At 44.5% G+C, this 22,004-nt stretch overlaps 1 protein-coding gene across 1 annotated transcript in view; it reads left to right on the top strand.

The window, feature by feature from the left end:
- Nucleotides 1-1,320: 1,320 nt before the first annotated feature.
- VWA8 (von Willebrand factor A domain containing 8) overlaps nucleotides 1,321-22,004 on the top strand; it is a 428,582-nt gene continuing 407,898 nt past the window's right edge. The window contains exons 1-2 of the mRNA XM_088482592.1: nucleotides 1,321-1,593; nucleotides 2,083-2,235. Coding sequence (XP_088338718.1) covers nucleotides 2,094-2,235 — 142 coding nt within the window. The 5' untranslated portion in view covers nucleotides 1,321-1,593; nucleotides 2,083-2,093. The remainder of the gene's footprint in view (nucleotides 1,594-2,082; nucleotides 2,236-22,004) is intronic.

Here is a 22,004-nt window from a genome sequence, read left to right as displayed (position 1 = left end):
TCCAACGCAGAGGTTCACAAACATGTTCCTCAAGGCTCCTCAACAGTTCAGGTTTTAGAGATATCCATGGTTAAGCACAGGTGACTTAATTAGTATCTCAATTTGATTTAACCACCTGTGCTAACCCCTGATCTGTTGGGGAGTTTGAGGGCCACGTTTGGGAATCTCTGCTCCAACGTGACAGTGGAGGGTCCGCCGTTCCAGTATCTTCCATCTGGTAAAAAAATGTTCTGCTCCTGGACTTCCCTCAATTTAGGATTGCCATCACCTGTGCTCAAACACCTTTCTAATCAATTAAACTAGTTCAACCCAGGTGATGCCAATTATAAATTAAGAGGAAAGGGGCATTTTGTACCTGATGGATGGGGTCACATTGCAGGGTCTGCTGCAAGCTAAATGCAGGTGCCATGGGGCAGTGATGATGCCACCCCCAGGGCACTGCATCATTTGGTCGCCCATCCTAGTTACGACCCTGCAGCCAGGGCCGGCTCCAGGGTTCTGAGCACCCTGTGCTGGCTCTTGAGAGAGCGCCCTAACCTCGCGCGTGACCGAATTTGGGGGCATGGCCTAATTACCATAGGCCAAGCTCCCCATGTGACGTTATCTGTGTCCGCATGGCACGCCTCCAAATAACGTCAGGCTGGGGATAAAGCCCAGCACTCCGTCACTGGCTGGGCTTCCCCCAGCCCTCTCCCGTCAGTGAATGGTTGCCGCACGCAGCATCCATTCACTCTCTGGGGGTCCAGCACCGCCGCACAGCTGCGGCGATGGGGGTCCCCAGCCTCCCGATTTGACCACTGTGACCCGCAGGTGGAACAGCGGGACAGTGCAGTCCCGCTGAAATCGGGATGCTGGGGAGGGGTGCAGCCCTCTACGACTGCACTGGTCGAACACCCTGTGAGCCGGCCCTGCCTGCAGCAATCATATGTTGAAGACTGATCCTAGGTAGATTTTACAGTAGTGTCCATTAACCTTCATAGGAGTAGTATCGGAAAAATGAGCTTTGGGTAGAAAGAAAATCGCCATATAAATAAAATTATGTTTTGCAAGAATTTGTTAATAACTAGAATCATAATGTACTTACAAATAAACCCCTCTCTTCCCTGGTTTTATTTGTAAACGTACATTCTTTCTAACATCCGTGAGTACCGTCTTTCTATCTCTCCTCCCCCGCCCCACATGAGCACCGTCCTCACTCACGCCCTCCTCCCTGTTGCTAGTCCCTGGCTTCAAGTTTTCCCATCTCCGTCCCATGTATGCAATCTGGCGGACTCTGTGTGTGATGGTCAACCAGCAACAATGAGGACTCACTCATTCCTGTGTAAAGTCACATGATCCAGGGACGTTGCCCGGGTCACAAGACTAGAGGTTGTGTCCTCCTGTCACTGGGACTTTACCGCTGTATGTAGTGCGGTCTCTGGGTCCCTCCGCCGCCGTTAGCAGTTGCAAATGTTAGAAGGAACGGTTTCCGGGCAGAATGCGTGCAGCTGTTTTCTTCTTCCCCCGCAGCCCATGAGCCGGTCACACAGCAGCAGCAGCAGCAGCTGGGGTCGCGGAGGACACGAGAAGTGACACTGCAGTGATCCACCCGGGGTAACAGTGCCCGTCTCTCACACTGCCCTCTCCCTGTCACCATCCTCACTGTATTATTATAGTGACCCCGCTACTACCCGGCATTGCTGGGAGCCCTGTATACAACTGTCCCTGATACTTACTGCAATAGGAAAACACCATTTATTTCCTACAGCCATACCAGCGTGCACATATGCGGTGATGACAGCAGTACCTGGAAATGGTCACTTAGTAACAACACATGTAACAGGAGAAAGTCAGAGAAACCACTAAGGGGTCCACCATACACCCTGTCTACAATTGCACATAAGAAATACAAATGCCACTGTCAAACACACCATATGCTGCCTAGGATGTATTTTGTTTGTAAATGCATTTATATTGATACAAATAAAATGAAAGCCTCAGAATAATTACATTTTAAATTGGGATTAAATATTTCACTTTTTTTAAAAAAGATCTTGTCACAGCAGCCATCTAATGTGTCTTTCTGTCTGTCCTTGTACCCAGTTCCTTGCCCCATGCAGTCCCTTCTTCATTTGCATTCCGGGGCTCTCCCAGCCAGCTCTCTACGGAGGGTCCGATGTCTATTCAACCAATTACTGAACTACCGTGGTATTACCCCACAACCAGTTTTACTCAAGAGCCACACTACAGCTACAGGTATGATGCTGATGCAAAGAAAACTAGCATGCTCTAACAACAGGAAACATGCACTTTTCTACACACAACGCTGTAATTATCTCATAAGGTGCTCACACTTGTAACAATTTTTACATAGGATTCAATGGGGTCCTACAACTATCACTGTGCTGTGTGTGGCACAATGAATTGTTGAGAAAATATAAGTTAATTCAATTGATGTTTTACTAATGTGACCATCCAAACTTACTCGCTATTGATATAAAAGATCTACAAGAAAAAGATAGACAACCAGTGTTCGACAGGGACAAAAAGTCGAAATGGATGAAGGTAGACAGGTGTAAAAGTTTAACACAAAAATGGTCGATAACATTTTCTGTAACTCGCAGTTTTACCCTAACCGTCCCTCCTATTGCCTAACCCTAACCGTCCCTCCTAGTGCCTAACCCTAACCGTCCCTCCTAGTGCCTAACCCTAACCGTCCCTCCTAGTGCCTAACCCTAACCGTCCCCCCTAGTGCCTAAACCTAACAGTCCCTCCTAGTGCCTAACCCTAACCGTCCCCCCTAGTGCCTAAACCTAACCGTCCCTCCTATTGCCTAACCCTAACCGTCCCTCCTAGTGCCTAACCCTAACCATCCCTCCTAGTGCCTAACCGTCCCCCCTAGTGCCTAAATCTAACCGTCCCCCATAGTGCCTAACCCTAACCGTCCCTCCTATTGCCTAACCCTAACCGTCCCTCCTAGTGGCTAACCCTAACTGTCCTTCCTATTGCCTAGCCCTAACTGTCCCTCCTAGTGCCTAACCCTAACCGTCCCTCCTAGTGCCTAACCGTCGGGGTACGTGCCTAAACCTAATTATCCTTCCTAGAGCCTATCCCTCCGGTAATTGCCTCACTCTAACCCTAAGTAACAAAAAAGAAATCATGTGTCCACTATTTTTGTGTCAACCTTTTGTCCTTGTAAGCCTATTGCCTGTCTAACATCTTGGAGTAAATGTAATAAGGTGCAGAGTTCTCACTTCACCCGAGTCCCGTGCAAGACTGCCTGATGTTTCAAAGTAGCCGTTATTTAACAAGCAAATCAACCTGGTTTTGACTGTTAAATGACTACTACTTTAAAACATCCTTATGTCTTCCACGGAACTCGCCGATGTCAGAACTCCGCACCCTATTACATTTACCCCCTGGTGTCTGTCTAGACACTTTCGACCTTTTTAATTTAGATCTATTGACTGGAACCCACATAATCATTGTGATGGCCCATTAGAAAACACATCTGTTGCTATTTGCACGGAAGTATTTCTTTTTCTAATTTCTAAACTATATAATCTTTATATATTTCTGTGCTTATATAATTAAGTTTATGATGTATCTGCCTATGAATTAAATAGCTTTTTTAAATTTCCAAAAAAGCTATGGAATGACAGTTTGGAATTGTCATTCTTATTGCCACCTAGACATGTAATATTTCCTTTTCTCTTATATTTTTGTTTATAAACTTCTGACATGAATAGTAAAACTGATCATTAGGTACATTCACTACACCTTATAAAAAAAAAGAAAGAAAAGTAGATGTGTTACCCATAGCAATAAAAAGGTATCACCAAGTGTGTCCAGGAGGCGCTCCTACTAATATAAGATAGGAATTCTCAATTCAATTGTCTTTCGGTGTATCCATCCACCAGAATTTCTTTATTCTCCCCAAAAATTACCTCAAAGAACAAATAATCAAATCATAGTGTAGTATTTAGGGTACTAATGGATTCATTCAGATAATTGTAATATTCAATTACCCCAAGAATTGGTCTACAGATTAAAGTAGACAATCAGGCACTGTCAGGAATAATCCTTACGACATAGACTGCAGTCTCCTGTAGTTACTTCCAAAGTTTAAGGTTTCATAACCATCCCACAGGATATGCAAAGCATAAAGAAAAAGCTCCAATCGTGTATTACCGTTTTATTTAAAGACACCATACAACATATAATTCATAAAAACAAATAAAAATGGACCCTTACAAAGCGCAATGGTCTACTAGTGTGACAAAGTAGACAAATCTCACTTTTTAGGCATGGGTGAAAGAAACCCAGGCGTCCCCAAGAATCACCAACCATCCACCGGGTAAGGTCCAAAAGAAATCCAAATCACCTCTTTGCGAACGCGTTTCGATACATAAAGATGTGTATCTTTCTCAAGGCATAAGGTAAGAGGTGAAAAAGACCCACTTTTATACAGCTTCTCATTACATCCACAATAACACCTAATTCCAGACATAGATTTGCTAATTCCTAAAATCCCATATTAAAAACAAAAACTCCAGTTCATATTTAGTCCCACCGCATATTCCTCGTGTTACCCATAGCAACTGTTATGGGTCCCGCACAGTTGTTTAAGACCTCTAGAGCCAGGGTGAGGCTCTTCCGCCAATAACAGCCACCCGCTGTTTCCTTAGTGATAGGTGTTTACATCGGTACACAACTGATGAGAGACTACTGGACTGCTGGCTGGAGACAAGGTAAAGCTGGGAAGTGGCAGTCCTTCCACTACAAGAACTTGCTGGAGTAAGGCTGCAGGCAGATAGTAACTTGAAAAGGGCACTAGCAGAGGCAAGTGGAGATGGTCTCAGGTGTGTCTAGGGACTATGGTGTGACTGGGTCGCCAGGCATTAGGTGGCTAAACACTGTGTGAATAGTCGCTAGCTATGGAGCAGCAGCAGCGACCGGGACTGTGATACTTCAGGGTTCCAGATTATGGCACGTCTGACAATGAATTCCGGTGCGGCTGAACTACAGGCAGAAGAGCGGTTGGATCATAGTCTGGAGTGACCAGGCCGTAGACTGCAGGATGACTGGACCGAGTACTATGATGCAGCTATGCCGCGGCTTGAGCGAATGTTTTGTGAACGGTGATGTTGCCTATTCCACGTACTGTGAAACAACAGGAGTACGCACAATAATGTGGCTGGGCCAATGGCTGAATTAGAAGGCTAAGGTCCAAGCTGCGGCTATGCCACCGGCTGAGGTATGACAGGTAGGTGGTCACTGATGAGGCTTAGACCGCAGGCTGGAGAGATTGGTCCATGGACGGTGATGCGGCATATGCCGCAGAATGTGGAAAGAAAGAACAAGGCACAATAGTGTGGCTGGGTCACTGGCTGACAGCAGACTACGGTCTGAAGTGCAGCTAATTCACTGGCTGAGGTTTGACAGGCAGGCGAATGCTAATGCAACTTTGACCGCAGATTGGAGTGACTGGTCCGTGGATGGAGATGTGGCCTATGGAACAACAGAATAAGGCACTATAATGTGGCTGAGCCACTGGCTGATACGGCAGAAACAAGGCTTAGATGCGATCATGCCGTGGGCTGAGGACGGGAAAGCCGCAACTGCAGGAGGAATCACAGCAGATGACACCAGGGTGACCACAGACTCCATGCGCAGATATTAGCTGCTTATACCTGCCGCCCCTGCCCGCCGCAGCAGGTGCCACCTTCCACCTGAGGCAGCAACCCAAGCACCGACAGCGGACTAGGGTGCAAGTCAAGGACCGGGAGGCTCCACACTAACACAGGCACACGGATGTGCCATACCTGCATCAAGGACCAATATTACACAGCACGACGAGGTAGGAGGTGCACGCACCTTATTCAGCTTACTGCAACTTTATATTCACCACCACAGCCGACGAGCTGCTACTTGCAACAACTGCGGCAAAGTTACCAACATACCACAACTTCTATATACCATACAAAGTTTTTCTGGACTACCTACCTGTATTAATTTTATACATTGTTTTTATAATGTATTTTCTTTGTATTCATTTATTTAAATACCTGAATTCCAAATCAGCCTCTGCCCTGCAACCACTTTTTATATTGTTTTAATTTTGCTTGATACTGTCTTTTTTTTATCTATATTGGTTACCAATTCTAAATTTAGTGCATATTATCTACCCATTTTTCCTTTGTATGATACTGTTTTATTTTGCATCTCAATTGTTAACCATAATTTACGCAATTATTAAAAAATTAATTACACATAATTTAGATACTCATTAATTAACCCTATGTTGTGCTAACAAATAGACACACCATTCTCTGTACTAAGTAACTGTGTGTACCTGGACAATCCAAGGGGTGCAAATACGTACTCTCTTGGCATACAGGGTAAATACTGGCTGCTTGTGCACGTAGCCCACAATTGCTGGACAACTTTATTTTTACAATTTTTACCATTTAGATTTGAGCTAGGACACACCCTTCTCAAATCTTAATCTCTGCGTTTTTTAAATCTGCCCCACCTGCAGTAGAACATGGTATTGCCAAGGTGCACAGTTACTTGCTCTTTCTTACTTTCTTTTTTAGAAGTGGAGATGTTGCCCATAGCAACCAATCAGAGTCTTCTTAACATTTATCTAACACCTTCTAGCAGATAATAGCTAGAATCTGATTGGTTGCTATGAGCAACATCTCCACTTCTAAAATCTCTCACTTTAATAAATATACACCGTAGAGTAAGGTCCAATGTCTGGCACACATTCCTCTAAAAAGAAACAAGGGTCTGTTCTCGTGGGTTTTGGGCCCACAGCAGATGTATGTCACTTTAGGAGGGTGGCAAGACTAATATAAGAAACCATGTAATGCAGATTAGGAACAACCTGTCAGGACCAGGAGTAATTAGACAGACAAGATCAAAGATGCAGGGTGTGATTACAGTATTGTGCAGACAACATCCAATTCTAAACAAGGACAGAATTAGACTGAAGTATGGAAGCTGGAACACTGTAACTGGAGCTAACCAAGAACTAAACCTATACAAAAGCAAAACAAGGACAAATTATGTGAATGGATTGCACAGTGGTCACAAGACATGTGACAGACTGAACAAAGCACATGATAAAACAGGCACCATGACAAAGCTTCACTGAGCCAGCTTTTGTGTCAGGATGCTGGGTTTATAAAGGATACATAATAAACCTGGACTCATGAAGATACAGTAGATAATCACTTATAGATGACAGGTAAGTCTGAGGCAGAAGACCATCCTCAAAATGACCAGTGGCGGATTTTACCTAATAGCTGTAGCCCCCCCCAGTAAAATCAGCCACTTCAATGAGCCAGTGCAGTCTGTGACTGCACTGGCTACACTGTGACTGGAGGTGGCTTCCCATTGGAAACACCACCTGCCAGTCACGCACAGGACAGGCAGCCCCAGGGGGAGGGGTCTCCTCCTGGGGCTGCCAGTCCGTGCTGCGATTAGTATAGAGCGTTTTCCATTGGAAACCACTGCACTGCCTTTCGGGCAGCCCTACAGGGCTTCTCGGGGCTGCAAACAATACAGTCCCCAGAAGCTGGTGTTATGCGCATGCGCTGGTACCGGCACCTGCCAGATTAATTGCGCAGGTGCTGGGACCCGGTTGGCCACGGCCAGACTAGCAGCAACGGCAGCCCTCAGGTAAGAGGACAGGAGCTGCTGCTGAAAATGACTGAAGCTAAGGAACAGAGTTTAGGATAATAATATCCTGAGTTTTCATCGTGGCAGAAGCTGGCTGACTTGTAGGGCACCTAAGTAAAACATGGTGATACAGACACCCTTAATAAAATGTGCATGTTCTGCTGCAAACTAAGAACACACTTGACAATTGTGCATAAAATAAACAAGGATTTACAATGTTTTATTTAATAAAATCTATGAGAATTAAGAAAGCTCCGACCATTACAAGTTACTGGGCAGTAATTTCAATCAAAAGTAAAGTGCAATACAGTTATTCTGCTTGTAGACCAGCTCCCATAGAGTCCAAAATCTACATGCCCAATACTTCCAGCATAGACAAGAGTGGACCATTGGCACGTTTTGTTCAATGCAATTGAATATATCGTCTTGAAAAAGTTCAGTTGAATTGAACAAAATGCTTTAACGGTCCGCACAAGTCTATGCTGGAATGATTGGGCATATTGAACTCTGGTCTGATTCATTACGGATCACAACTGCGATTGCAATAGCAATAACGCATGCAGTCTCACTGCGAAGATATGCTAATGGCTGTGATCGCTATGCCGTCGCAGCACAACATAAGGACGCCCACCTTACCTTACACACATCCGTAATATTTAGCAAATCTGCAAAACCATCAGTAACATAGAGTAGAATTGCAGCCTCACGCACACTTGTACAAGGTCTGACCTTACTCAGGAATTGCTAACCTCATCGCACGCTGTGAAAGGCCAATCTGTGTATGGCATCGCGATGGCTAATTCATGCATGCCCTCGCAACGCTGTTCAAATGCACTGGCATGATGTGCTGTGTTCTTAGGCAGGGATCGCTGGTGGGGGGCATTGTCACTCCCCCTCTCCGGCAGATGAGATGATAATACATCTCATCTGTACTGCTTCCTGCTTCGCCTCGTTAAAGAGGCGAAGCAGTTGAGTTATAGCAGCATGATCCGTGTCGCTATAATATATCTACCCCTGTAAAAAATGACAGGAGCTGATTGGTTGGTACTTTATCTCTCTCTGCACTTTATCTTTCTCCAAGGCTTAATATATCTACCCATAGCTATGTCATTCCATGTAAGCCTATTGCAGCAGAGCACAGCCCATAGGAGAAGATAACAATATGCTGACCGTCCTCTCTTCTCACCCCCGCTCCTTTTCAGGCAGGCGAAGAAGTGACCCTTTCTAGGTCCACCTAGAGTGAATACTGTTACTAATGCGATGTAAAGAATTCTAAACGTGTCGGCTTTACAATTGTAAACATAATAGCAAATCAACATTTTTAATTTTATAAAGCTGACAGGGTTACAATGCTGCACATCGCATTAGTAACATGACGACATGCCGGGTTCGACATCATGCTGGGCCCCTTCTGATTGCTAACTTGAATGTCGGTAATTTGACTACATCCCATCTGGAGTTGTATGTAGGCGTAATTACACCTTTTTTCAGATGTGTATTTGTACCATGGTTTGAGCTGGTGCAAGTAAGCACTGATAATGATCCCGCGATTAAACCAAGAGTACGATGGTGCAGCCCACGTGCAGAGATGTGTACAACGTTGCATACTGATGACACAGTATAAATTGCACAACTATCAGTCAATATGATACTCATCTCTCTAAATTGCTGAACAAAATCTTACAATGGTTGCTATTGATTGGAAAAATATGTTTGTATGTTGATATGAGAACATATTTCTCCTCAGTCACATAGCTCTCCGTGTAACAGAGAATGCGGCTTGCCTGTGTGCAGTCTCCTGGATCTCTGTACACAGGGCCTGATTCAGAGATGTGCAAAGATGCAGCATTCCTTGCAGATCAGTTGATTATTGGACTTGTAATTCTATGGTTGTGCCGGAACTTAGATGCCGGAGCCATTTTTACTACGTATGGGGTTGCAGACAGAGAAACGCCAGTGTTTGAGTAACTACCCCCTGTTGCCGTCCACTAACTGTCCCTGTCTGACAGTCACTTTGCAACTAAATATTTACAGAGAGCTACATCACAGAAGTTGACACGTACGCAGTCATTTATAGAATGTGGTCAAGTGCTTCTAATATGTAACCAAATCAGCTTTCTTAAACAAAATAAATTGTCTTAAATTATGTGTGGTACCAGAAAGTGCTATAAATTAAGTGTTATAAATACAATAAATATGCCTAAAATTATAGCAAAAGAATAATAATTTAATAAATGTATAATAAAAACAGATCTGCAGGGTGTAATCAGTGGACACACATAAAATGCACATTTTAAAGATGTTTATTGCCCCTTTTGTATGAATGTGGTGATTAACCTCTCGGGTTCCGGCACAGTAAGTACAGAAAAACTTTCCCTGTCTTACCCTACTGAGTGATCTTCTGTTCACAGTCAGTGCAGCTAGTCGACGTGCTGTTTTTGTTCCTGACTGAGATAACGGCTCCTAGGGTCAGCGGTGTTCTCTCGGTCCGGTTTTTGGCAAGCGGCTACACGATCACTCTGCTCCGTCCTGAGCGCTGTTAGCGGATAGTCCATGGGAGTCTCCATGACAGAGTAAAATCACTGTTGCTGGGTGCCTTCCCTCACCAACAGGTTTCGTTACAATTAGTAACTTTTTCAAGGTTACTCAATGTAACGAAACATGTTGGTGAAGGAAGGCACCAAGCAACAGTGATTTTACTCTCTCGTGGAGACTCCCCTGGACTATCCGCTAACAGTGCTCAGAACGGAGCAGAGTGATTGTGCAGCTGCTTGCCAAAAACTAGTGAACACCGCTGACCCTAGGAGCCGTTATCTCAGTCAGGAACAACAGCAGCACGTCGGCTAGCTGCACTGACTGTGAACAGAAGATCACTCGGTAGGGAAAGACAGTTTTCTGTACTTACTGTGCCGAAACTCAAGAGGTTAATCACCACATTCATACAAAAGGGGCTATAAACATCATTTAAGTGTGCATTTTATGTGTGTCCTATTAACTGATTACACGTGTGTCCTTTTAACTGATTACACCCTGCAGATCCGTTTTTATTATACATTTATTATACATTTAATATATATATATATATATATATATATATAATTTATTTATATTTTTGCTATAATTTTAGGCATATTTATTGTTCCACACATATATATAGTCATTGTATTCATCTCTGAATCAGGCACACAGTCAGGATCCAGCTGGCGTGATCTGTGGGTTGCTACAAAGTATATTTTCTTCTTCAGGGTCCATAGGGCTCCACAGGGAGACAATGGGATGTAGGTGGTACTTGGAGGACCGGACACCAACAGCAAAGCTTTTTCCTGTCCCAGGATGCTTCGGTCCTTCCCCCTGGCGTCAGACCACCTTAGACACCTGGGTAAGAGTAGTGGTCTCCCACGGATACGCCCTCTCATTCCTGAGGCGGCCCCCCAAGTAGTTCTTTTGCACAGGACCTCCATCGGATCCAAACAGCAAAGCCCTGCTCCTCCAGAAGGCCATTCAGTCCTTACTACTCTCGGGGTAAAAATTCCGGTCCCCTCATCACAGAGAGGGCAATTATTCTACCCTTTTCTTGGTTCAAAAGCCCAACAGGTCTCATTGGCCTATCCTCAACTTCAAGTCTCTGAACAAATTTATCAGGGTGCCCAAGTTTCGTATGGAAACCCTGCGCTCTATTGTCCTGACTATGGAGTCTGGGGAATTTATGGTGTTTCTGGACATTCAGGATGCTTACCTACATATACACATAGCGCCTTCTCATCAGCAGTATCTCCGGTTAGCTGTACTACAGCAACATTACCAATTGCAAGCATGCCTTTTGGGCTTTCTGCAGCTCCTCGGGTCTTTACCAAGATCATGGCAGTTATGACGGCCTATCTTCGTCATCAGGGGTCCAGACTGCTCCCATACTTGGACGATCTCTTGCTCTTAGCAAGCTCCCCAGAAATTCTTCACCGCCATTTACAAGTAACCATTGCCTTTCTACATACGCATGGTTGGCTGATAAACAGAAAAAAGTCTCCCCTGACACTTCTCGAAGAATGGTACATCTGGGAGCCTTCCTGGACTCTCAGGCTCCGAGAATCTTCCTGACAGCAGACAAAATCTCTGTATTACAGCACTGAGGGCCTGATTCAGAGCCGCTCGTAAGCGGCCGCTCGTTCGCTCCGAGCGATGTTCGCACATCTGCGCATGCGTATGGGTCGTAATGCGCATGCGCCAACCAGTCATTGCTGTCGGAAATTGAGTGCTCGCAAAATAGCGAGTGCCTGCTAATTTGAGTGACAGGATGAGGCGTTTGTTGGTGGTAACAGGGGAAGGTGCTTGAAAACGGGGAGTGGTGATCGGAACGCAGGCGTGCCAAACGGTCAAAACTGGCGTTTTAAGGGTGTGCATAATTAGTAAAGCAGCGTCATCGACCACGTCACTTGGTTGTCTTTTAGCCTGAACTGCTCGCATGATTGCGGTAGGAAAATGCTACCACAAGCACTGTGAGCAGTTCATATGCCTTTCGATGTACTCGATTAATCTAATAAATAGCGGAGATGACGTAGGATGCGAGCGGCCAAGGGGCGTCTTTACAAAATAGCGAGCGCATGTTTCGGACGCTCGTTCAGACATAGAGGCGTCAACAGACCGCAAAGAGTGAGCGCTCAATTTAAATATCCAGCCCCTTTTTCTGAACGAGCGTCCGCAAATAGCGTCCGGCTCTGAATCAGGCCCATAGTTTATAACCTGTAAACTGTGTGTATCAAGTTAGTGCCCCCTGTAGTTGTACCCCAAAATGCAATGCCCCCTATACTAGTGCCCCTTATGCAATGCCCCCTGTAATAGTGCCCCTTATACAATGCCACCTGTAGTTGTGCCCATTATGCAGGGCCCCCTGTAATTGTGCCCATTAAAGTAGTGCCCCCTGTAGTTGTGCCCATATGCAGTGCCCCTTGTAGTTTTGCCCCTTGAAATAGTGCCCCCTGTAGTTGTGCCCCTTCTAGTAGTGCCCCCTGTAGTTGTGCCCCCTGTAGTTGTGCCCAGTAGTTGCCCCCTGTAGTTGCCCTCAGTAGTGAGCCCCCTGTAGTGAGCCCCCTGTAGTTGCACCCAGTAGTTGCCCCCAGTAGTGAGCCCCAGTAGTGAGCCCCCTGTAGTTGCGCCAGTAGTGAGCCCCCTGTAGTTGTGCCCCTTCTAGTAGTGCCCCCTGTAGTTGTGCCCATTTTAGTAGTGCCCCCTGTAGTTGTGCCCAGTAGTTGCCCCCTGTAGTTGCCCTCAGTAGTGAGCCCCCTGTAGTTGCCCCCAGTAGTTGCCCCCAGTAGTGAGCCCCAGTAGTGAGCCCCCTGTAGTTGCGCCAGTAGTGAGCCCCTGTAGTTGCCCTCAGTAGTGAGCCCCCTGTAGTTGCCCCCAGTAGTTTCTCCCCCCCCCCCAAGTGCACACAAACACACACAAAAGAAAAAGAAAAAAAACACTTATCTTTTTCCCTGCTCCAGTGCTGCTGCCGTCCATACCCCGGCGTCCGTTCCTCGGCACTATGGGAGTGACGTCATGACGTCACTACCATAGTGCTCTGCAGGACCCGGAAGACGGAGCTCACTCCTGAGCTCCGTCCCCGGCGTCCGCTCCTCGGCACTATGGGAGTGACGTCATTACGTCACTCCCATAGTGCCCTGCGGGACCCGGAAGTTGGAGGGAGCTCCGTCCTCCGGCTGCCGCTGGGGGTTTGAATAGGAGCCGGGCGCCCTCAGCGGGCGCCCGGCAGATGGAGGGTGCAGGGGGTGCGACCGCACCCCCTGCACCCTCCGTAGTCATGGGAGTTCCGCCACTGAGTGACGTAACTACTGCCCCCGTCGCCCCCAAGCTACCCAGCACCTCCAAGCCACCGCGGGGGCAGTAGTTACGCCACTGCTTCCGGGTTTGTGCCTACCCTCTCCCTTGGGGTGCCTAACCCTCCCCTCTAAGGGTGCCGAACCCTAATCTCCACCCTCCAAACCTAACACTAATTCCACTAGACTCCGTAATCCTAACCCTCCCCCCTGCGGCTAATGCTAAGGGTGCCCCGGACTTACCTTCGTTCGGGATGGCGCCCTCTGCATTCCGGCGTCAGGATTATGATAGACATCGGTATTTCGACGCCTATCATAAATCCCTAGCCGGAATTCCTCTTTCGGGATTGTGACCGGCGACTTTGCGGCCGTCGGTCACATGACTACATCCCAGCAGTGGCTGGTAGACTGTCTGCACATACAGAACAGAAAAGAGAGATTAGTCTGAGTTTTTATATAACCTGAAAATAAGGAAGTACTGTATGGTTCACTTCACTTACCAGGGTGACAAAAAATAGTAAAACTTTTCCATTATGTAAAACAAAGGTTTTCAATCCATAGTCAGGGAATTTTAAATGATAGTTTTTGCAAACTGTTATGAGATTTTTTTTTTTATAGCATTAGTTTTATAGCATTTGTAAAGTCTGTTATCAGTTGACATTGGTATATGTTCTATTAGCAAGTACATTAGTCCAAAGTCTGTTCCTAAAGGTTTTGAGATACTTATTTATTAACATTGACAAAGAAGAATGACTATGCAATTAATATATACAATGTCTATTATGATTTTTTTTTAAATTTAGGAAACAGACAAAAACCTTCTTCTCTCAGGTCTTCCCCCTCAACCAGCTCTGTCCTATTCAGTCTCTATTAACGCTGCTGCTTGGCTGATTTTCACACAGCTCTGTCTCTACCTCCCCTCTCTGCCAATCCCTCTGCTGGCTGTCTATCCAATACAGGATCCAGTTCAAACGCCTCTCCCTCACCTACAAAGCTCTTACCCTCTCCCTCCTACATCTCCCTCCACTCCCCCTCGCGCCATGACCGCTTCCTCTTCTCCCCACTGATTATTAACTCTCACTCCAAAACACCAAGACTTCTTCCGGGCTGTCCCCTACCTATGGGAATGCTCTCCTTCACTCAGTCAGACTGTCCCTTAGCATCCATTGCTTCAATCTTTCACACAAAACTATTTACATTAGCTGCCACCTGGCCCATTCTATCTCTCCTACCTTCTTGTCTCCTTTGTATCTATCAATAACCCCTTACGCTCCTGTTTAGAATGTAAGCTCTTGTGAGCATGGCCGTTTGTCCTATTTTAATCATCCCCTTAGGCTCCCACTTTAAGTTAAGGTATACTTATGTAACTATGCCTACACATGTAACTAGGTATATTTGTCATTTTGTTGCTTTGTTTATCCTGATTTGTATCTTTTACTCTGCACAGAGCTCCACAATGTTGTTATGCCGTATACATAAATGCCAAAAATAATAATAATTATAAACCACTGGATGCTAAAGCAGGGGTATAGGGGTCAATGCTATTAGCCGCGATGATCTCGCAGGTGTGACTCATCGCGGCAAATGGCACACTTTAAGCAGCCCGGGTTCGCTGAATTTTGCTTGCAGCCCCATAGGGCTCCGAGCAAAATTCAGCGAATTTGGGCTCAGAGCGGGCCGTGAAGGGTGCGAGATGCCGGTCCGTTGCCGGCGTTTTAACACCATTGCAACGGCAACTCGCACCCTTTGCACATAATAGGATTGACTCCATAGATGGAGATAGGTGGTAGGTACTGTGTCAAACAGATATTCCCATTACTGTATTTTTTTCTGCTTCTGTAGCATGTAATTGAATTACTTTTTTTTTTTAGCATGTGAATAAAAATAAGTGAAGCAAAATATATACTATGACGTTTTAAAAACCACTTCACAGTTGAAACAATTAAATATGTAAGGGGCTTAAGTCATATGCAGTCAATTATTGCAGCTAACTGCGTGATTAGTGAATGAAATAACTGATGTACTAAGTCTTATCTGTTTTTCTGTTTTGCCTAATCCAATTTCTGTTAAGTGTAGATTTTACTGGCATCTTACATGTTATATTATGCTTATACAAGATTAATAGTACTTTTTACTTAAATCATATATCCTATTTTATGGGGTTTATTTACATTTGAGTTCAATATTTGCACTCATAGACGAAACAATTAAAACTTAAGTATAAACTATTTAGGGTGATTTGTTTGTATGCTAAACACTTTTTGTCATTTTATGTAATTTATTTTGCTAATCATTTAACTCAGATTGCATTGTCTAAATAACAATAACTTGTCATTTTTTTTATTCATGTGTAACACTTCAATGTTAACCATTTATGCCGGTAGCAATGTATAAAAAGAGCATGCATTGGTCTTTTTACAGTTTGAGCTGTTTTTGCTGGGTAATGGTGCATACACACGTAGTGATCAGCCTGCCATACGATATCGCTGGCTGATCGATATGCACCCTCCATGGTGTGCTGGATGATTGATAGCGATCATCCAGCACACCACATACTTACCAACGACTATAGCGAACCGCGATCAACGACCGCGGGTCCCTATAGTAACTTGCTCAATATCGATCAAGTTGACCAGCATGCACGGCCGATGGACGATATCGCTATCGTCCATACGTGGCCGCGCATCGCTGCTCGATGGTAAGTTGGGAGGGACCATTTAAAAGAGCAATTTGAACGATAACAGTAACGATATCGTTATCGTACAAATCGTTCTTTTAAATCGCTATGTGTGTACGCACCATAAGGGTTTGGCTTGTTTCGTAGCATCCAGCAGTGACGTGCGGCTAAGTAAATGGCTGGGGAGGCACTGGCTAGTAACAGGACCAGATTTACACATACATATATGAACCCGAGGGTGCATGTGGGCATTATACAAAGGTGCAGCAGGATATAGTGCTTGCTGGAAATTTGGTGTGTTTTGATCAGGGATGTGTGGAATATATTGACAGGGGAGGCAGTGCCTCACCTGTCATAGACTTTTTACTCCAAAGTTTTGACTATAAAAAGAATTAGAATACAAAGAAGATATTTATATTTTCTTCAAAGTTTTGACTATAAAAAGGATAAGAAAAAATGAGAGTATACCTAAGTATGACAGGAAAGGCTGTGCAAACCTGCCTCACCTGACCGCACATCACTGGCATACAGTATATGACAAATATTAAGCAGACTTTTTTAATGTAGTTTTGCTTAGCAATACATTAAAATACATTATTATTAGCCTTCTCCAGCACTGAGAAGGGTACTTTATAGAATAAAACTTCATTGTGACACTTCTGCTATGCAAAACTAGTCTCTTACTCTCCATAAATGGGAGCCCAGCAATATAGGTATGTTAAAGGTAGTGTCAGCACTTAAGATATAAGTAGTCAGACACCCTCTTACCCAAACATGATATATGGGCTGGCAAATAAAGGATGACCCAACATAAAAATTGATAAACAATTATCAAATGATTTATTAGTCAGATTAATTACATCATATTACAACTCACTATTGTCTAGGATGAACAAAATGGAAAAATAGCAAAATCACTACCTCTATCAGACTAATGTCATCTACAAGGCATCCTTGTAAGTGCTTGGTTAAAAAAGACTATCGCAATAAATTAAAATTTGCTCCCATGGGAGGCCGGGGCAGATCGCTAGTTACAAATTACAGAGCTGCACTGCATCTTTTTTTTTTGTACAGAACTCTGTACACTCAATTTGTGAAGCAAAAATATACACCGAAGTGCCAAGAGTCATGTGAAAGCAGTTTGTAAATGTAATAGTAGGTGACGTCACCATACTGTGACGTCTTGGAAATGCCCGGACCTGCATCATCTTTTATCTGACATTTAGTGAGTCAGTTTAAACACTGGCTTGGCTGCTCATGGCAAGGTGATATGAATTATCAGAGTTTGAACATGGGCTTGATAATGGATGCTCAAAGGATGGGACACTCTATTTCCGAAGTTTTGCGGACAGTCAACATTCCTAGATCTACGGTGTCACGCGTGTACTGGGAATACCTCATGGAAGGCATTACCACCCACCAAGGACAGCGCAGTGGCCGACCACGGGTGCTTAATAATTGTGACCGGTGGCACCTTGGCAGAATTGTCTGTGGTAAAAGGCAAGCGGCACTGGCTCAAATCATGTCCACATTAAATGGAGGTGCCAGATGTACTGTATATCTAGCAGGTCAGTGCAGTGTTCTTTAGCTTTGTTGGGATATGAGAGCAGAAGACCCACCAGAGTGCCCCGTTAACACTACAGCATCGGACATAGTGCCTAACCTGAGCTTGTGACATCGCTAATTGGACCCTGGAGGACTGGTAAAATGTGGCGTAGTCAGATGAGTCACGGTTCCAGTTGTTTTGGGCTGAGGGTAGGGTTCGGGTGTGCTAAGACCTCATGAAGCCATGGACCCTAGCTGTCAACAAGGAACGGTGGTTCCTTGTTGCAATTGCAACAAGTGCAACAAGACTGCAGGTGGTTCAATAATGGTGTGGGGTGTGTTTACGTGGCATGGGTTGGGTCTGCTGGTCCGTCTGAACATGTAATTGACTGGTAAACGCTATGTTGCATTACTTGATAACTATGTGCAGCCCTTCATGGACTTCAGGTACCCTCACAATGATCAAGCAAACATAAGAAGCCTGGTGATAAAGCCCACACTTGTGATGTGAAACGCGTCAGGCTTTGGATCCCTTGGGATATTCCTGTGATACCTGCCTGCCTTTATTGTGGAGCTCCGGAGAGAAGGATACACATTGCGTTATTAGACACCCAGCGGTATTGAGGTTGAGGCTTGGATCGTGTTGCGGCTGTTGCAGGATATGAACTGAGCCTGACAGGTATCTGCTGTGAGCCTGACAGGTATCTGCTGTGCGTAGTCTCCCCCTATCAGAAGACCCGAATCGGTATGTAATGCTGGCGGACTAAATACTGGCGCTGGAAGCTCGAACCGTCAGTATCCCGACTGGGGCTGGTAAGTATCCTAATCCTCCCCTCTCCCACCCTTAACCCTTACCCTCCCTTAGTGGTGCCTAGCCCTAACCTCCCCCCCAGTGGTGCCTAACCCTAACCTCCCCCCGGTGATGCCTAAACCTTATCCCCCCTCCACGCCCCCTGGAATAACTGGAGTTTATCATACCTGAGATTGCTTTGATATAGGTGTGGACTCAATATCTCTTCTACATTGGATTCATTAGGACACTTCAAATCCACCTCCTTTAACAACCTAGTAGAGCTGATTTTTTAATGATTTTTACAGGACAACATGCAATATCTGTTTTTGTCATAACTATTATTATCTATCTATGGAGAATATATGTAAATCTAGTTTGACCGGTCAATCAATTGTTGAAAGTAATAAATCTGTTTATAGGCAATTTACAATTAGCAGGGCCATAAATAGGGTAGTTTGATCTGTGCCGTGGCAGGGGTGCTGTTCGGGTCTGTCAATATTCTGTTTATTCTCATTCTCTCTTGTAGCTTCCTCTTCTTTTATCTCCAACAGCTCCTGGCCTCCCCTATCTCTTCCCTGGCCCTTGTCCACGAGGCCATGGGCCTTTTTCGGGTGCATTTCTTATGTCCCTATTTGAAAAATAATAGGGTGGGTGCGCCAATGCTCTTTCTATCACAGGGCACCAAAAAGTCTAGTTACAGCTTTGACAATTAGTTATGTGATTTTCTCCATATCTACCTTCTCTTGTATTACTAGCCCAGAGGTAATGAGTAGACATTCACAATGATGGGATATTCCAACAAGATAATGCACCAGGTTGTCGCTCCCAAGTCGTCCAGAATCAGTTCTTGTAGCATTCTACAGAATGCTGATGGATGGAGTGGCCACCATGTTCTCCCAACATTAACCCAATTGAGCATTTGTGGGATCTGGTGGAGAGGTCCATTCAAACCCAATACATCGCACCTACAAATATCAGGAAGCTGTGGGAAGCAATCCAAATGGCATGGGTCAATATCTCTGTAGAGGTCTTCCGTCCACTTGTGGAATCGATGCCACATCGAGTTGGTGCACTTTGCTGGGCTGGAGGGGGTCCTACACGATACTAGGCATTTATCCCATGACTTCTGGCACTTCAATCACAATCAATCACAATCAACATAAGACAGCCCAATTCATTAACCAGTGTTAATTAATTATCCAGAAAATACTGGCAAATTTATCTATCAAGGAACAGGGACAATGAGAGGGAGGGGGTGTGGTACTAATTGCCCAGACTTGTTGAAGGGGCGGAGGGGTTACTGTCCATCTTTGCAGCACGAGGCTCTACTTTGCGTTGCTGCGCAAAGCATGGTCAGCTGCGTTGGGGTCCCCCTTTGCAGCACACTGCACACATTATAGTTTTCACATTCAATGGGGAGGGAGAGTGGCCACTCCACCCATATTTGGACTTGCCTCGCCCCCCCCCCCCCCCCTGTACCCTGGTCCTTTCTTTTAGTTCAGAGCCCTGTCAAGGAACAAAACTAACACAGTATTTCACTTCCTTCTTGGGCCCGTATTCAATTACCCTCGAGAAGCCGAGCCCCAATGTTTTTTCCGCATTTGTGTGTTGTTAAGCGATACTTTTTCCGTGCGCTCCCGCTTATCTCCGTATTCAATTCCAAAAGATGCGAGAAGTCCCTAAAATTTTGGGGAAATCAGTCTATACCCCTGGAAAAGCTGCACTAACATTAGAAGTGTCCTAATAAAAGTGTTTTGTGTTTTTAAAGTGTCAGAATTGGCTGTTATATGATTATATGCATAAGTGCTGAAAAATTTTAGAAAGCAATTTATTTTGGGTAAAATAAGTACCAAGGTCAAATATTGGGGTAAATGTGAAAATTTTAAAAATCTTAAAATACACCTGCTGCATCCTCGTGCAATCCCAAAAACACCTGTCCCATCCATATAGCCCCCACAGTAACAGGCCCACCACTTTTTACCCATTTTCCAACACTTTTTTTCTTTTTTGCCCGAAAAATGACAAATGTATTAAGTTTTTATTTTTAGCTGATTAGTCATTAGGGGGGGTGTCCAAAGGGTATTGCACCCCAAAATAGAGATTTTGCACTTCCAATTCACCTGCCTATACATAGAGAAAACTTTTCGCCTAGTTTTTTTCCGCTTAGGCGAAAAACTCCTGGAATTGAATACGGAGGTAAGTTGAAAACAGGCGAAAAGTCCACATTGGTTAAATCTTTTCTCCAAACGGCCCTTTGTGTTCTATGGTCAGTTATTTATTTTTATATGAGGGGCTGTCATCTCAAGCATTGTACTTAAGTAGTGGAATGTGAGATCTTAGTGAATCTGGAAATTGAGGGAGCAAACAGTTAGTGTAAGTGAGAAGAGGTACCATGATATTGCTTCTATGGCCCCACGTTTTACACAGTTAATAGAGGAGTTTCACAGTATAGCTATCATCAGTTCCATCTCATAAACAAACTGGGAGGGAGATGTACTACCTTGAAGAAAGAGGAAGTGGAGAGATATAAAAGTACTATGCTATCAGCTCCTGTTATTTTGCATACTGTGTTTGAAAAATGACAATTAGGAGCTGATTGGTTGGTACTTTATTTAATTTTATCTCCATGGCTTAGTACATCTACTCTCAAATCTTTTTCCTAAGGACGTTCACAGAGTGTCAGAATATGTTGAATATGTTTATTAGAGTGCTTGGGAATGTCAGGCATTAGAAGGGGCAGCGGGAAATACTGTACTTGGGGTGAAGAAGGATATCAACAACTGGTTACTATTGTAAGAGGCCCAGACTTTGGTCCAGAGTCTCTGTAGTGCTGGGCAGATTCCTCAGATAACAGTAAAGGAGCCTGCTACCCGACATCCTCTCCAACATAGGAAAGAAAAAGTGGGGTCAATGTTATGCAGTTTGGCCAGGACAAGGTACCAATGATAACTTGATAACATTCTTTTTTTAATGCAAATGCATATGGATAGTCTATCAAACCCCAGCCAAATGTGCATCTAGTCTTTTGAATCCAGCACCCTCACCCATGTCAGTCTTCCAGCTCCACTCATACACAGGTTTGGAAGAAGTGGCCTTTGTGAATACTGTTTTATAAAGGATGGAGATTCAAAGAGGCTTTTGGTTCTATTTAAACTAATATATTTTATCTCGATCCTATTGGAATCAAAAATGAACTTTGATTTGCTGCTTGGTGGAAGAAGAAAAAAAATCTTGAGTCTGAATTGTATCTAGGTTAATATAAAAGTTGAAAAGCGAGCCAAAGAGATGTAATACCCTAAGAGTGTTAAGGTGTGAGGTTAGGGTTTTAGAGATGGAAAGGAAGGCATTATGTAAGAGATCTGGGTTCAGTCGAATCTTGTTGTTAACGAGTTACTCAGGCTGATGGGTTATTCTATCAGGCTAGTATCACAGTTAAGAATTCACCTCTTCTAAGATATGCATCTAAGGCCTTTGTCATGAAAAGCCATCTAAAGGCTTTCTTTATGAA

Source organism: Taudactylus pleione, unplaced genomic scaffold (genome assembly GCF_031769625.1).
Source record: "Taudactylus pleione unplaced genomic scaffold, aTauple2 ptg000005l, whole genome shotgun sequence".
In the NCBI taxonomy this organism is placed as follows: domain Eukaryota; kingdom Metazoa; phylum Chordata; class Amphibia; order Anura; family Myobatrachidae; genus Taudactylus; species Taudactylus pleione.
This window is presented reverse-complemented; position numbering and strand designations above follow the sequence as displayed.